The 18,324-nt window shown below is 37.2% G+C and overlaps 1 protein-coding gene across 2 annotated transcripts in view; it reads right to left on the bottom strand.

The window, feature by feature from the left end:
- The window catches only part of LOC126374987 (uncharacterized), a 90,353-nt gene that overhangs the window by 51,690 nt on the left and 20,339 nt on the right, over positions 1-18,324 (bottom strand). The window contains exons 1-3 of one of the 2 annotated variants that reach the window (XM_050021804.1): positions 17,717-17,787; positions 16,146-16,193; positions 14,881-14,954 (exon numbers count right to left, since the gene is read on the bottom strand). In XM_050021804.1, coding sequence (XP_049877761.1) covers positions 14,881-14,954; positions 16,146-16,161 — 90 coding nt within the window. In that variant the 5' untranslated portion in view covers positions 16,162-16,193; positions 17,717-17,787. Of the gene's footprint in view, positions 1-14,880; positions 14,955-16,145; positions 16,194-17,716; positions 17,788-18,324 lie in introns of those variants that run through there. The other variant, XM_050021803.1, reaches the window with a different exon arrangement.

The raw sequence follows: 18,324 nt of genomic DNA, 5'->3' as shown, positions 1-18,324 counted from the left end.
GACTCGTAGCGTTTTTATCGAATTTATCACAATCTACCCGACAGAATGTGGGCGCGAGTTATTTTTTATTGCAGGCCCATTTGGCAAGGCAAAATAAATTCTAAACGCACGAGTGGAGAGTCTATTATTATTCCGATACAAGACGTGTTTACAACTTTGTTGACAGTTTTTCGGGGGCTTTTAAAAGTGTTATTGGCATTTGGAGTTATTTAGTTAGTTTGCTAGCGAAGTTAGTTTTGCATGGCTGTCGAGGTCAGGACGCAAAGTAACGAGTTTTTATATGAACACAAAGGTATCACCATTGCTTCGATACTTCGTTTACACCCCGGGAACCTCGAGCCGCCTTACAACGTAAGTTCAACCGAAACAGACATTCCAAGTCTATTAGATGTTTGTTTCTTGGTAGAAATTGCTCCAGAGCAATAAGGCCGCCCAAGTTGTACTGTATTCATGTGTTATGTCTGATTGTTAAAATTAAGTTCTGTGCAGTATTTGATTTGTTTATACTAATTATATTTACTCATATCAAAAATCGGAATCATTTATTCAACGTAATTATCATGTATCAACTTGTTGAAGGTCAATGTAAAATTTTTGAATCTACGGTGTTACGGTGTTGTCCAAGTTGTAAATGTTTGTTTCCTTTTGTTGGTTGCCTGGAAGAAATTGCTCTAGCCGCCCACTATTGGCCGCCCAAATTGTACTGTATTCATGTGTTTTGTCTGATTGTTAAAATTTTAGTTCTGTGCAATAAAGTATATTTGATTTGATTTGTTATGGCTGAGGAGGAGAAATGACAAGAAGCTACAACAGCAACTTATCTTTTAAATCAATTTACGTATAGGTACATTACAAGTGTTTCAATAACCAGAGGAACACATTACATACCAGGAATTTTACCATTTAGGTGCGTAATCAATCATCTTATAGGCTTTTTTACATAAAGTAAGCTTCACATGAGCAATTTATTTTGTGTCAAATTCTATATAATATCTAGTATTTTATTGTAAAAACATAATACATACATACCCTACAAGACGAACTTAATTTGCTTTACTTATCTAGAATTTTGAATAGCAATTTATTTCTTATCCTTGTATTCAAAGTATGCCTTTCACAGTTTCTCGGAAGGAGAGATACATTTTTACGTACGAACATAATATTTTCATAAATATATTGACTTGCGACCGTCAGTAGATTTATTTCTTTAATATACTTAGATAAAGTTTTACAACGGCTTCAGTGAGCGGTACCGAGTTAGATCTCTCATAGGGATAACATAGGGATGTATAGAGATTCGTCTGATCGATTTTGTTTTATCTAACACTTCTTCTTCTATCATGTGTGTTGTGAGTTACCAACCCCATCAACCGTGGTGTCAGGGTTATTATTGAGTCGCCAAAGGCTCCTGACATGGCTCATGTAACGACTACTAACTTACATCAGTAAGTAGTAACCGGGACCGGGCTAACGTGCCTTCCGAAGCACGGATCGTCTTACATTCGGACAATCAGGTGATCAGCCTGTAAAACTAACAACACTAACACTATCGACATTCTATTCGCTGGTAACCTAACACCATAGTGGTTCACGAAATCCATCTTAGAACATAAATACCGATTTTTTTACTCCCGTTAAACGGTTACCTAAACATATTACGAAATACTTTTTCAAATGGACGTGACTGAAACCCTTTAGGGACCTTACTCAAAGTCAAGGTCAACATTGAGAGGTCACTTGCCCCTACTGTTGGGTAAGGGTTTGTTCGCCAAGGGTACAGATGTACGATCACGAGCATTAATATGTATACACTTTGGTACCATGTCACATTAACTTTTTTGACAAATTGAACTGTAAGTCTCACTAAATGTCAAACATGTTAGTGTGACAGAGTCCTAAAGTGGGTACATGATATTGCTCATGTCGTGACGATGAGTCACGATTCTAAATATGGAATGACACAAGTAGCAACACCGAAACGGAAGCCCGCTAATTTTTCTATCAGTAAGTGAATCTTGTCTATGTCTTAAATCTTGTCTTGACTATGGAATTGGTTTAGACCCATGCCAGATTCGAACCTGCGATCAGCGTTCTTCCAACTGGGCTATCACGGCTCAGGCTCGGGTAAGTGAAAGTCAATAATCAAAATAATTATTTATTACTTACTCAAACTACAAAATCCCAGGCGATTATTGAAAATGATGACGCCATTAGTTTTAACGACGGCAATTTTTAAAGTGTCGAAACTTCGACGTCACGTAACTACGTGACTTTATCTTACGGCTGAAATTTTCATGTACTTTCGGATATCGGCAGAATCTTGTTTGTCATCTTTAAAATTCTCGACACACAGATACTGCACCGGTAGCGCTCCGGGGCGGGTATTTTTTGTAATGTTTGTTCAGATATCTATAATAATAGGGTATTAGTGACATCGTAACGAATACTGAAGGGGATGATTCAGACCATGATTCTGAGTTAATATCAAGTGGAATTTTCCGTCGCAAAATTCAATTTCAAAAACGTAATTTTGTGTTTTTTTTAATCATTTTCAGTTCCATACTTTATTGAAGAATAAGAATTTTAAGAAGACGGTATTGTTCACCCTGGAACTGAGACCCAGACGATCCCGATATGTATGTCTGTGTGTAGAGACCTTAACTCTTTCAAGATAAGCGTTACAGCTCCAATGTCCTTGCTCACTGATCTGTAAATATCCGCGTTATCTGAACTGGCTTTTCAAAGATAAACGAATTTGTAGCGTCTTGACTTTTTGACTATTTGTTGTTGAAGAAAAGTATTGTCGTAGGTATCATTAGAACCCGGTCGCATTAACAAATTTTACATTTATTAAGACTTTGGTTTCAGTATGTCTTAAACGTTATTGACACATGGTTCCAAAGCGTATTACCTACGATATTTTTAGTCTTGACTGTAAGGCAAATATCAGCAGTACCAGTCCAGTAATAGAGAAAACCAAGAAAGTGCCTTTTTGATAAATAACAATCAAATGTGATTTTTTATAACAAAACCTCGCAATAGACAAGCTAGTTTCAATCTAGGTAAAAAAAAATAAGCTTTCAATTTCGAGGTTGTGTTGGAGAGGAAGCCACCGATATCCCTTTTTGGTGAATGTCAGGATCGCCTACGTAGTTAGTATCACATATCTTCATAAAATATATAATGCAGAAAGATTGTACACATTTTGATCTAAAACGTGCTAAGATTATGAACATCAAATTGATTTGTTTTTTTTATTTGTTTTTCATTTGCTTTTTTTGATTGATTTTTTATTATTTGAATTTTCCTGTACCCAAAGGTTCTTTTTTCAAAGTTCTTTACTAGTAATAATAATTTAACTGTTAACTTACAAAAACATAGTCAGCGAGAAACAAAACATGAAATTAAAATAAAACGTTTTCAGGCTACATAACCTTTAAAAAACTTATAAAAGAAAAAACATTATAAATTTTATACATCTTTACGTACACTATACACTCACTGTATAACTCACTATATGTATAATTTGTAATCAACTTGGACGACGATTATTTTTGGCTTAGGTAATACTAGTAGTACCTAAAAGTTGCCTGGAAGGAATTGCTGCATGAGCAATAAGGCCGCCTGTTGTGCCTTTCTGTATATGTTGTCCTTATCTCTGTATTTTGTCTATCTATTTGTTCAGAATGATAGCTGCAGCCGTTAACGTGATATAGAAATACACCGGCGGTCCTTACTTCAGGATGGCCGGTGTATGATACATATAATTTAGCGCTTAAAGCTTTTAAGTACAAATTTTAATAATCTTAGCACATTTTAACTCAAAATGCGATATTACATAGGCTACCCCGACGTTAACCCCTTTTTGCACACCTACTTAATAGTCACTACAAAACCCTTCACCAAATACTAGGTACATATTGATAACCAATTCGTTTTCACACAAATCGAACCATAATACATCAAGTTTGTCCGACTTGGCTTGCTTGGTACGAGGTTCTAGTAGACGAACTAATTAAAATAGTTGCCAGCCAACCCCCGAGCACTTCCGACTGAACGTGATCGATTGGAGTTAGTGAGCATGTAGATATTTTTACCATAATATTATGTAGTAACACAGAATACATAAAGTATACGAGTTCTGTATACTTGTATACTTTACGTATTTTGTGTTAGTGACATCATAACGAATACCCCCGTATTCTCAGAATAATGAGCTGAATCATTCCCCTCAGTATTTGTTACGATGTCACTTACACCCTGTACAAGTACATACAAGTATCCATTCGTGTAGATAGGGTATTCTGAGGGAGATGATTCAGACCATGATTCTGAGTTAATATCAAGTGAAAGTATGGAACTGAAAATAATTTATTCCAGTTCCATACTTTTGCGACAGAAAATTCTACTTGATATCTACTCAGAACCATGGTCTGAACCATCCCTCAAAGTTTTCGTTACGATGATGTCACTAACACTCTGTATATCGCTCTAGTGATATTCCGTGTTCACTAAATCCGAGGACGGCTTACTTAATCTAAAAATTTGACGGGTCCGGTTTTTTACAGAAGCGGTTGCCTGTGTGACGTTCCAACCCGCGAAGGAAAAAACCCAATACAAGTAGGGTCACATACCTTCGAAATGCATTTCTCGGGAATGTGGATTTTATCATTATTATCCTTCCCGCTGAGCACGTGATAATCATTTGTGATCCAAACATGAATTCAAAAACAAATTCGAAAATCGCATTGCTTTAGACTCGTGATGGGATTGGAATGCACCTGCGACCTCCCAGTGATAGTCAAGCGTTATTTCAACTAGGCTATAGCTCTTTGTTTTGATAAGTATACAATTAATTAACATAGCTAAATGAAAACAGTAAACCTCCCTGACAAAGTTATGAGTTGGGATTTGTTGAAGAACTAACTTAGCGTCCGCCGCCGTCTCCGCGGCCCGCCTGTCCTCTTGAGAGGAATAATTTACGGACACTACGGGATTCTTCGACAGTTTTCTTAATATAATGAACGTGAGAAAATAGTCGGTCCAAGGCAGACGCGAAAGAGTGAAAAAAGTACAGTTGCTATTTTAAGATGATACATAAACTAATGTCACGTACTGTGTCCTGTTTATCAAAACTTACAAGCCTACACGTTCACAAGTTACAAGTTACTCACAAGTACGTGTAAATTACTTTTATTCAAATTCAAAAATATCTTTATTTAGTTGGTAACATAGTTACACTTTGAATCGTCAATTTTTACATGACGAACGTCTCATCCGCCTAAAACTACTGCATTATCAAAAAAGTAGTATTGTAAAATAAACTTGTGAAATAAATATTAACACTTGTAACATGTAATTTACATTCTTCTTCTTCTTCTATCGTGTGGGTTTTGAGGCGAATTACTAACCTCATCAACCCTGGTGTCAGGGTTACTATTGAGCCGCCAAAGGCCCCTGACATGACTCATTTATAACGACTACGTACTTACACATTTGTAGTTTTGATAAACACGATTTCGTATTCAAAAAAATTACAAGAAGATTTCTTGTAATACAAGGCTTGTAAGTTTTGATAAACAGGGCCCTGGTATCTAAAATTTGTACCCGGTTAATGGCAATAGGCATGCTCCCTATTAGGTAATATGGGTTATAAACATTAGCTAGCGAGTAGCGAGTGTTTTGTGTGCAGTAGCACATAGCTTATACCGTTGTTTACCAAAGCAGAAGTTGTGCAAAGAGCGAACCATTCATTCATACGTCGGGGCTTGAGTTAGGTCCCACCCAAACGGTCTTGTAGAGATAACAAATCCATTGTTTTATTGATTCGCCTTTACATTGCACGATTTATGTATCGCGAAATACGTTAGGATTTGTATTGCGATGAACAGTATCTTTTTGTTTCTATCAGAATGAGAATCAGAATCATTTATTCAATGTAATTATCATGGATAAACTTGTTGAAGGTCAATGTAACATTTTTGAGTTTACGTCATTTCGCAAGGTGTTATGGCTGAGCAGAAGAAATGACAAGAAACTGCAACAGCAACACATCTTTTAAATCAATGAGGGTACATTACAAGTTCTTTAATAACTAGAGGAACACATTCAATACCAGACATTTTTATCATTTAGGGAATCATTAATCTTATAATAAGCTTTTTTACACAAAGTAAGCTTCACGTGAGCTTTAAATTCTCTGACAAATTTAAAATATTATCTGGAATTTTACTGTAAAAACGTATACTATCTACTATTTACTCAGCCTGTATCCTGTGTGTATATTCATATTCATATAATTTATTGGAAATAATTCATATTACACGTCAAGATCAAAATTACAATATTTAAATTTACAATCAAATTAATAAGTCACAAATTCCAATATAAAATTAAAATAAAATTGTTAAATCAATACATTCATACAAATAATGTACCTTTATAATTTTTGAACTGTACTGTCCAGTAACTAATTATCTAAATTAGAAATGTAATAAATTCATCGTAACTATTCGTAACTGTAGAACGTGTGCTCAAGAAGCCAACGTTTGAGTCGCGATTTAAAACAAGGTATAGACGGTGCGTCAGTGACGTGTGTGTATATATATATATGTGTGTGTGTGTGTGTGTGTATGTGTGTGTGTGTTTTGTTTTAGTTGGGGATTTTTAGGATATGTCATTTATTTGTACAGTTCAAATCTAGCACACCGTAGGCATTGTCAGTATTTTTAGTTTTATATGGAATTATTATCACCTGTTACCAAAAAAGCTAGGTAAAGCTTTTTTTGACGTGACTTATTGTACATTTGCCGCAGATGGCATTAACTACTTGGCCGGACAAATGGGGAGCGCTCAGGGCTCTGACCTGTAATAAAATTTAAGACAACAGGCCTGAGGGTGCGAATCTCGGCTCAGGGCGTCGTCTGAGCCGTCGACATACTGAACATTGAACACAGATTGGAGAGACCAATCTGACATATTACACAAAAAAATACAAAAATACAAAAATATTTATTTGTCTTCCAAAAACCTTTTTCACAAATTGTGGAGGCACACCATTTAAGCAATACATTGCTTGTGCTAGGTGGCCTCGCTCTTCCCAAATTATTATTTAACAATGGTTTATGTTTGTAGACAATTTTATAGTCTAGGTACCTATTATTATAAAAGTAATTGCGTGCAAGCTGTTATTGTATAACATTTGTATTAGTAGGTAAACTTAACAGTGGGTGCAGCAAAGAATACAATAATGGATTGCTTATATAACTGTGGTTGCATATAAGGTTAAACTTAGTTAATAATAATTGTTTTAGATTTATGTGTGTATTTATGATGGTGAGTAGTGTAGTGATGAGGGTGTATGTGCGTGCTGTGTGTGTGTGTGCGTTTACGGATAATCACGGATAATCACCTAGCCCTACGATTTGAAAATCTTGGGATCGGATATTATAAGTCCACTAGGTGATTGCGTATTGATGATTGCCCTTAGTATAACAAGGATTCAGTATCCAAATAATTTAAAGTCTTCAACCATGTAGTCAGTGTACATTTAACCTCATGCAGGGACTTTGGGTAGACATTGAACTTTATGTTAATTGTGTTATATAATTTAGCCGAAAGATTGAAGTACTGATTACGTGCAAAATCAGTTTTGACTCGAAGAGTGTTAATAATGTTTTTTGGCCGTCTCCTTAGTTCTTGTTGAGGATGATAAGTGATAGATTTATGACGTCTAAGCACTGTCATTACAACAAATAACTGTCTGACCGTAAGGACATTCGCTGATGAATATAGATCAGAAGTAGGGAATCGACGCGGCTTAAAAAGCATTAGCTTCAGAAGACCTCTTTGAGCTCGCTCGAGCTGAATAAACCTCGATTTAGATGCCCCTCCCCATGCTGGGATGCAGTATAATAATATGGATTGAGCAAGAGCTATGTATATTTTAATGAGTAATTCTTTTGAGCACACATGTCGTAGCTTTTTAAAAATCCACACCAACTTACGTAGTCTGCAAGCTGTTAGTTCAAGGTGGTCATGCCAATTAAGCCTTTGGTCAATGGTTACCCCGAGGTATTTTGTTTTATCTAGTTTGGTTATGGCGGGACATTTACAATTTATGTTATTAGGATTCTCACAGTAATGTATTTTAATATTAAAGTTAGATTTAGGTTGCGAAGAGTTGTAGATTGTGAAGCAAGCGAAATTAGTTTTTGTAGTATTTAGCGTCAATAAATTGTAATTAAGCCATTTAGCAATTTTGGTAAGGCCATCCTCTGCAAGAAGACGTACATGTTCCCAGGTATCACCAAAGAAGACTACGGCTGTATCGTCCGCATATGAAAATATTTGTCCGTTTTTAACACTCATATTACAAAGTTCATTAATATAAATTAAAAATAGTGTAGGGCCCAACACACTACCTTGTGGCACCCCGTATTTGATCTCCATTTGCTCACTGATACAGTCTCCTATTTTGACACATTGGGTACGTTGACTAAGATAGCTTTCCAATAATGTATGAGAATGTCCTCTGAAACCTAGGCTCTCAAGCTTACTCAATAGGATTGGAACAGAGACGGTGTCAAACGCTTTTTTGAGGTCAAGAAAGACTGCAACACATTTCTTGCCTGAATCAACTTTCTCTACAATGAGGGAGGTGAGAGCTACTACAGCGTCTTCCGTTGACCTATTTTTCCTAAAGCCGAACTGCCTGTTAGATAGTATTTCAAATTGATCAAGATACTTCATTATTCTATTGTTTATTAATTTCTCAAAAATCTTTGATATTGAAGGCAGCACGGATATAGGCCGATAATTGTTGACATCGTCTCCGCTCCCACCCTTAAAAACTGGAGTTACTAGTGATTTTTTCATTGACTTTGGAAAAACACCACTTTTGAAGCTTAGATTTATTAGATGAGTTATTACTGGAACAATAGCTACACTTATAGACTTTAGAAACCTATTCGGTATACCGTCCCAGCCAGGGGAGCTCTCAGGATCAAGAGCCCTAATAACTCGCTCCACCTCCTCAGTATCAGTGTCCATAAGAACAAATGATGATAATATTCTATTTTGAGTACCATCAAGAGGCGAGCATCCGTTATTAGCCTTAATTTCACTAGCAAGAGCACTACCTATTGTGGCAAAGAAATTATTGACGTAGTTTGCCGAGTTTAGGGGAGTTGGTTTCAAATTTAAAAGATTTGTGTTTGTTGATTTTTTAGGTTTAAATTGGGTTACCTCATTTATATTCTGCCAGAGTTCTTTACTGTTTTTGTGCGATTTTGCAAGTCTATCACGGTCAAACCTACGTCTCAGTCTTTTTATAAGAGTATTACAGTAATTCCTATATCTGCGGTAAGTTATTTTAAGGATCTCATTTTTCGGGTCAGCTTTTAATGATTTTTGCATATTATTGCGATTCCGAATGCAGCGAAGTACTCCGAGGGTCATCCACGGCTTCAGCGTCCACTTAGACCTACTGACTTTAAGGATTTTTGTGTGTGCAAAAAGTGCACCTGTTAAGCGTTTGATGAGTAGGTCTGTTAGCCTATCCGGGTCAGTCTGAAGATACAGTTCCTGTAAGTCTAATTGCTGTATACTTAAGTAAGCTGAATAATAATCAGTCACTTTTTTCACCCTGCTCAAAGGTCTGCGCCCAGCCCTCCCTCTAAGACTAAGTAGGACCGCCGAGTGATCAGTGGTGGAAGTACTAAGTATGGCTATTTCTCCTAATGTGATATTTTTATCAATTTTTAGTATAACGTGGTCCAGGCATCTGTCATTCCTAGTCGGGAGAAAATGACCAGGTAGGAGTCCCTGAGAAGCCAACATGGTTAAATAATTTGTTCTATTTTTCCGTTCATGATTTTTTTCTGATGATGTATACAAAAGATTTATGTTGATGTCTCCAAGTATTATTATATGGGAATGAGTTTTAATTGTATCTAAATGGGTTCCTAGAGAGTTTATAAACGCTTCCGCATTCCTATTAGAAGGGGAGCGATATATACCTAATATTGTGGCCGTGGGTGTTCTCACCTGAATGCAGGAGGCATGTTGGAGAAAGATTTCTTTAACTAAGACTTCCATATTATTCCTAACATAAATTACAACACCGTCATTTTGGTTGAGCAAGTTTTCTGTTCTGTATGAGTTGTAACTAAGAATGTCTGGAATTTGCCTGTCCTTGCTAATTCTGCATTCTGTAAAAACTAGAATATCTATGCTGTTTAAATGTGCTGATAAAGTTATTAAAGAGTCGTCCAAATTACTGTATATACTTCTTATATTCTGGGTTAGTATAGTAAAGTTTGCTGTTTCTAAGTTTATATATTTAGGTAGATCCTGTACTGTACAGTGGAAGGAACTCGCTGCTTCGCCGTTATCAATTTCAAGAACTGTATTTAGTGTGTTATCCATGAAAGGTTAGTATAACTTCCAAATTCTTTATATTTATGGTGCTTAACGTAAGTATCTAAAACGATTGTTCGAGGCCTAATTAGATAAATAAAATTATGTTTATATATGTAGTGCATGTATAGTTTTGTAGCACAGGGTTGGCATATGGGCAGTGTTTTAATGTGTAAGTTGGTTTTATGTATGTTTGTTTTTATAGCTAGGTGTGGAGTGTAATAGTGTAATAATTTGTTAGTGTAAATAAAGTAACTAAAACAAGTAGTGTGGTACAGTAATCTAATATGATATAAGCAGTATAGCACACAATATTTTGTTGTTAATAGTCAATCAGTTTGTTGGAATAACTGCTGTATCCGAGCTTCACTATGTATAGTAATTATAGGAGAGGTTTCTTCTTTGCGTATGTAGATCTTTCCCATGGATGTCCAACAGAACTTGTACTTTTTAGATTTGGCTAAGTCCCTAGATAGGAAAAATAAGCGCGCTCCTTTTGATGTTAATTGCTCGGAAACAAACACTGGAATAGTTTCATTTTCCTTGAATCCAAGGTGTTGTATCTGTAACTTTTGTTTAGATTTTGTATTAAAACTTTTACATTTTTTAAGAAGGTCATTTTTAATCAACGTGGAATTTAATTCCATAACTATCGGGGTGCTAGATGGGCCATCTTTTCTAGGTGGAACTCTGAAGATGTCTTTTATATCTTTTTGTTCCAGATGACTACCAACACTATTTGACAGTTTTAATACCATGTTTACAAGTTCTTCTTTCGACTCTTTATTTTTGCGCGGAACATTTTTCAATTCAATATTTGATTTCCTAGCCAATCTTTGCATATCTTCCAATTTTTCTTCTAGGAAAACTATTCTTTCTTGGTCTTTTTTAGCATTAATTTCAAGGCGTTCGATGTTTTTTTGGAGTTCCTCGGTCTGGTTCGATAAGAAGGTAACAGCTTTATCAATAGTGCTATTAGTTTCGCTAATTTCCTGTAGTTTCTTAGAGATTGTTGACACACACACATAATTTTCATGTAATACATTAACATTGTTTCAAACCTAACAAACCGCACCAGTAATGTAATTAACACCTTTACACACATCGTACATCTCAACTAATACGAAATATTTGTTAAATATACAGCACTTATCAGGAATGCAATAAATATCTGTAGGAATGGTAGGCGGAATGAAACGATACGCAAAGGTGTGTGAAAGAGAGAGCGACGAGTGAGCGGGAGAGAAGAGAGAATTGCGGAATGACAAATGGCGGACGATTGTTTTCAATAAGAGGAAATAGTACAAAATTATACAATGTTTAAAATAAAGAAAGTTAAAGAAATAATAATCGTTTCCTTCATGCCCTATCCCACATATCTTATCTTATATAATTTATTATACACAGAACTCCCCCAGTCAATGACGGCAGCTGATGATGCCGGCTAATGATGAATGAGCATGACGCAGAAAAACCAGTCCAGCAATGGAACAGTTGTTACTGGCATTGCTGACTGGTTCCTCCTAATCAAGCTACTGATGTTTCTTCCCTGATGACTTCTTCAACAGGAACCAGACGACTTTATGATGATTTTGATTTTTGACCCCTCAGTCTACTGAAGGCATCTCTAGTTCATAACCAAGATTTCATCATTGGTTGGAGAAAATGATGAGGGAGATATCTAGTGACGTTCCAGTTACGAAACTTTGGTCCCAAATGCGGCTGACAGGAATTTTGAAGCAGAATGACATAGACAAATAATAATTACTTCCTATGCCGCCGAATGATGAATGAGCATGACGCAGAAAAACCAGTCCAGTAGTGGTTTAGTTTCCACTTCCATTGCTGGACTGGTTCCTCCTAATCAAGCAACTGATGATTTTTTCACTGATGACTTCTTCAACAGCAACCAGAAGACTCTATGATGATTTTCATTTTCGACCCTTCTGTCGCGTTCACAACCAAAGTTTCACCAATGGTTAAAGAAAATTAACTTTAATACCTAAATGAACTTCACTGTTTCAGAATAGTGACGTTATAAGGAGAGACATCATTACAAACCTTCAAAAAACTTATAACTTATGTTAAATAGTAGTTAATTAAAATATTCATCAAAAATAATATAAACCATAACGAAAAAGGAATTTTCCGTAACCAGTTACGAAACTTTGGTCACAAAAGCATAAAATAATAAATAAGTCTGCCGATGCCGCCGAATGATGAATGGGCAAGACGCAGAAAAACCAGTCCAGCAATGGAACAGTTGTTACTGGCATTGCTGACTGGTTCCTCCTAATCAAGCAACTGATGATTCTTCACTGGTGACTTCTTCAACAGCAATCAATAAACTCAATGTTGATTTCGAGGCGAAGATTGATGGAATCGGTTAACAAATACGAATTTGTCGCTTCGTAAAAATAATTATCCGTAACCAGTTACGAAACTTGGTCACAAAAGCATAAAATAATAAATAAGTCTGCCGATGCCGCCGAATGATGAATGGGCATGACGCAGAAAAACCAGTCCAGCAATGTAACAGTTTTTACTGTCATTGCTGTACTGGTTCCTCCTAATCAAGCAACTGATGTTTCTTCACTGATGACTTCTTCAACAGCAACCAGACGACTTTATGATGATTTTAGTTTTTGACCCTTCAGCCTACTGAAGGCTATGAAATAAGTTTGCCGATGCCCTCGAATGATGAATGAGCATGACGCAGAAAAACCAGTCCAGCAATGGACCAGTTTTCACTGGCATTGCTTGACTGGTTCCTCCAAATCAAGCAACTGATGATTCTTCACTGATGACTTCTTCAACAGCAATCAGTAAACTCAATGTTGATTTCGAGGCGAAGATTGATGGAATCGGTTAACAAATACGAATTTGTCGCCTCGTAAAAAGAATTATCCGTAACCAGTTACGGAACTTTGGTCACAAAAGCATAGAATAATAAATATGTCTGCCGATGTCGCCGAATGATGAATGGGCATGACGCAGAAAAACCAGTCCAGCAATGGAACAGTTGTTACTGGCATTGCTGACTGGTTCCTCCTAATCAAGCTACTGATGTTTCTTCACTGATGACTTCTTCAACAGGAACCAGACGATTTTATGATGATTTTGGTTTTTGACCCTTCAGCCTACTGAAGGCTATGAAATAAGTTTGCCGATGCCCTCGAATGATGAATGAGCGTGACGCAGAAAAACCAGTCCAGCAATGGACCAGTTTTCACTGGCATTGCTTGACTGGTTCCTCCAAATCAAGCAACTGATGATTCTTCACTGATGTCTTCTTCAACAGCATTCAGTAAACTCAATGTTGATTTCGAGGCGAATATTGATGGAATCGGTTAACAAATACGAATTTGTCGCTTCGTAAAAATAATTATCCGTAACCAGTTACGAAACTTGGTCACAAAAGCATAAAATAATAAATAAGTCTGCCGATGCCGCCGAATGATGAATGGGCATGACGCAGAAAAACCAGTCCAGCAATGTAACAGTTTTTACTGTCATTGCTGTACTGGTTCCTCCTAATCAAGCAACTGATGTTTCTTCACTGATGACTTCTTCAACAGCAACCAGACGACTTTATGATGATTTTAGTTTTTGACCCTTCAGCCTACTGAAGGCTATGAAATAAGTTTGCCGATGCCCTCGAATGATGAATGAGCATGACGCAGAAAAACCAGTCCAGCAATGGACCAGTTTTTACTGGCATTGCTTGACTGGTTCCTCCAAATCAAGCAACTGATGATTCTTCACTGATGACTTCTTCAACAGCAACCAGTAAATTCTGTGTTGTTTTTGAAACGTATATTTCTAGGACTGGTTTACAAAAATGCGGAAATCGTACGAATTAATTTGTCGCCTCTTCCATGTCGCATAAATAGGTGATTATAGTCATGTAGTGGGCGTATAATGCTCACAAATAGTGGGAAGAAGGTTACATTCCAGGGAGGAGTCAAATTGACTCGCACAGAACAGAATTCACTTTGAAAAGGTACTAAAAAAAATAATGTGAAAGGGCGTGTGTGTGAAAGTCTTGAAAATGTGTGCGCTAAAAAATGATTTAATAGTATTGTTAGGGATGAGCACAAAACTACATGGGGCTGCTGTTGTATCGCCGACCTCAAGTGACAGCCGATCGTCCAACGCTTTGGCCAACTCTTGGACGCATGGAGGGGGGAACTGCTAACGCAGAGCTCACTTTGACTGGACACGCGCTACGAAGTGGTTGTGTGAAATTCTTAGTGCGGAATATTGTAGTTCGGAGACGTCATCGGTCATAAGTGCCACGCCAATTTGTAAATGGTTAATTTTCATTAAAATATTTACTAATTTTGTACCTGTGCGTTTATTTTTTAGATTAAATTTAGTGGTATTGCTAACATTATATTAAGATACAGTAAATGTAAAGTACTAAGTTACTTAAACTAATAAAGTTACATTGGTAATTACCTTAAACCAAGCCATAGTTGAGTCGTCGTACAACACCACCCATTCTTCCGACCATGAGTTCCATAGGTATTTACCTGTCAAGAAAAAAGTATACAGTGTGTTAGTGACATCGTAACGAAACGACCTCCGTGGTCCAGTGGTTGAGCGTTGGGCTCACGATCCGGAGGTCCTGGGTTCGATTCCCGGTGGGGACATATCACAAAAATACTTTACGTGGTCCCTAGTTTCGTTAGGTTACAAGCTGATCACCGGATTGTCTTAAAGGGTGATCTGTGCTTCGGAAGGCACGTTAAGCCGTTGGTCCCGGTTACTATTTACTGATGTAAGTAAGTAGTCATTACATGAGCCATGTCAGGGGCCTTTGGCGGCTCAATAGTAACCCTCACACCAGGGTTGATGAGGTTGGTACTCCACCTCCGCGACAACATACGTACAGTTCAGAACCCCGATATCAACCCCGCCGGCGATTTCCCTTATTCAGCGCTTATCGCTATCGATCCACTAGGATCGATTAATTCTTTCAAATATTTTTCCTCTCAGACGACGCCCTGAGCCAAGGTTCACGCCCAACTGGGCACCCTCAGGCCTTTTGTCTTAAACTTTGTACCGGGTGAGAGCCTTCAGCGCTCCCCATTTGTCCGGTCACTTGTACTTTTAACTACTTAGTTAATGCTATATGCGGCAAATCAATCAATCTTATAATAACTTGCTTTACAAGTCAGTCGATTACATAAGATTACTAAATCTTTTAAGGGGCAATGTATACGTTTTTACAATAAGATTCCCATTGACATTCAGAATTTGCCTTTCAACTGCTTTAAGACACTAGTTAAACAAAAACTTTACAAAAAAGGTTATTATAAAGTTAGTGATTATTTAGAAGATATGAATGCATGGGATTAACTGTCTGAGAACTGATATTAGGCAGCTAAATTAATCAATTGTATATCAATATTTTATGTTTATTTTTATTTTTTTAAAGAACGTCTAGGGCCCTGTGCCGAGGTTTTTCTTGCAGCTTCTTTTCCCCGGCTATACAGGTTGTGAGAAGCTGCAGTAGTTTTAGGCGGATGAGACGTTCGTTATGTAAAAATTGACGATTCAAAGTGTAACTATGTTACCTACTGAATAAAGATATTTTTGAATTTGAATTTGAATCAATCAATAATACTACAAATCTGCTAATCTAAATCTACAATAAGTCACGTCAAAAAAAAACTAGTTGGAAATTAGCCTATTATTTAATAAAGGTAATGTTTGCTCACGTTTGTATCGCAGCATGTAGCCTCCTTTGATCTGTGTGCCTCCATGTTCTGAAACGAGGAAAACATTATAAATTATCAAGAAGCACATCAAAGTTTAATGAAGTATGGTACGAACACGTTTTAAAGTCAAAGACCTTTTGGGGTTTTGGCGTGAGTTTATGTATCTATGTGCGTATACTTTTCCGGGTATTCGCTTAAGTAATGTAACAGATCCACCACACTGGTAGGGTGTCAAGAACATAGGTGCGACCAGAGCCATGCCTTTTTTAAAAATGACATTAGAAAGTGTTTTTTTGTTAACAAAGTTTCATCATCTCCCGAGCATTATCCCGTTTTTCACAGGGTCCGCTAACCTAACCTGAATGAAGAATTGACAGGCCCGGTTTTTTACAAAAGCGACTGCCTGTCTGACCTTCCAAGCCGCGAAGGGAAAACCGGCCGAATACAGGTTAAGTCAGATCTCTTCGAAAATGGATTTCTTGGGAGTGTGGGCACGATAGTTTCAATCCAGATAAAAAAAAATATGGTCTCAATTTTTATATCCCCCTAGTGCAGGGCTCGCTGTTAACAGTTTGAATTGTACTTCGTCTGATTAATAAAAAAAAATATTAGGTAAGTATTTGTATGTCGTTTCCATATCTCTGGCCTACGGACCAATTATATAGATTTAAATCAAATTAATTTTAAATAACGAGGTCTTGTTGAAGATAATTACATTAGAATGAAAAAAAAACTGTGGTCTCAATTTGTAATTGGGTTGAAATTGATTGGAAAAAATCAAGGTCCTGTTGAAGAAAATCACATCAGAATGTGGTTTCACTATTAGAAGACGATACAAAGGATACAATACAATACGATACTATACAATATAATACAAATATATAATAGAAATGAGCAAAAAAAAAACGAAAATAAATGAAAAGGATCATTCCAGGCGATTAATGAACATAAGGGATGTTGCGTCCTGTTCGGTTTCTATGCACAAAGAAATCCATCGGAACGCTCCCGGTATTCAAGAATCACTTGTAACAAAGGTTGAAAATCACATCAGAATGTAGTTTTACTATAAGGGGACGATACAAAGGATATACAATACAATACAAATTTTAATATACTTTATTGCACCAAAATAAAAAGAAATAAGCAATAATAAAAAACGAAAAGAAATAGAAAGGATCGATCCAGGGTAAGGTACTTTCGTCTTGATCGAGTTTGCATGCACAAAGAAATCCCACAGAACGCCCCCGGTATCCAAGAATCACTTGTAACAAAGATTGAATTTAACATATGCAATTAATGTAACGCTGACCAGGTTAATGAGGTTGATGAGATTGGTCATCCACCTGACAACCCACACGATATCAGAAGAATGAATGTTACTCAAACTCTAATAAAGATACGAACTGCGACATTCACAGATCGATCGATAACAAAAGCGAATGCCTGTTGGTCACCAAATCGAGATATTTTTTCACGAGATGTTTAATTAATTGATTAGTGTATTGCACTGATAACACAAAGACAAAAAAACACGCAAGACGAACAAAGGATAATATTTCTATGGTTCTTACTCGGCAGTGTGGTAATAACTCTGCGACACAAGCTCCTATCCTGGTGGCTAGACGGCTAGTGCGCCTGCGTGTCTAGCGTCGACCGGTAATCAGACCCCGTCTAGATTCTAGGTACACCTTTATAACTACCTGTAGGCAATGTCTAGGTACACTTAGCTATACGTAAACCGGTCACCGGCTTGCCTCTCAAACGGGGAGCGCCGGTACAAACCCCGGTCCCAGACTTTCACCAAAGAGTTATTAATTTATCATAAGTGCAGTTTTCACTAACGCAGTTGGCTCAACCATTTTAGACGGCGATACGGTTCACCACCTATCACGTTGGTTTAACAGGCTCGGTGAGGTGTGGGTACTGTAAGGAGGGATGTACGATAAGATGCAAAAGTCCAATCAGTTCGTTGCAAAGCAATTAAGTAACTGGTTGCACTTGAGACCTCCAGTCGGGTTTGCATGACACCCACGCCGCGCGCGGCGCGAATTATATTGAGCGTTTCGACCAATAAACGATACGAATACTATCTACGTAGATGGATATTAAACGGCTATTGGTCGAAGGCCTCGATGTAATTCGCGCCACGCGCGGCGCGGTTACCGTGCAGAGCCTGCTG

The sequence above is a fragment of the Pectinophora gossypiella genome, chromosome 18 (assembly GCF_024362695.1).
Source record: "Pectinophora gossypiella chromosome 18, ilPecGoss1.1, whole genome shotgun sequence".
In the NCBI taxonomy this organism is placed as follows: domain Eukaryota; kingdom Metazoa; phylum Arthropoda; class Insecta; order Lepidoptera; family Gelechiidae; genus Pectinophora; species Pectinophora gossypiella.
Note: the sequence above shows the minus strand (reverse complement) of the source record. Positions and strands in the feature narration are given on the sequence as shown.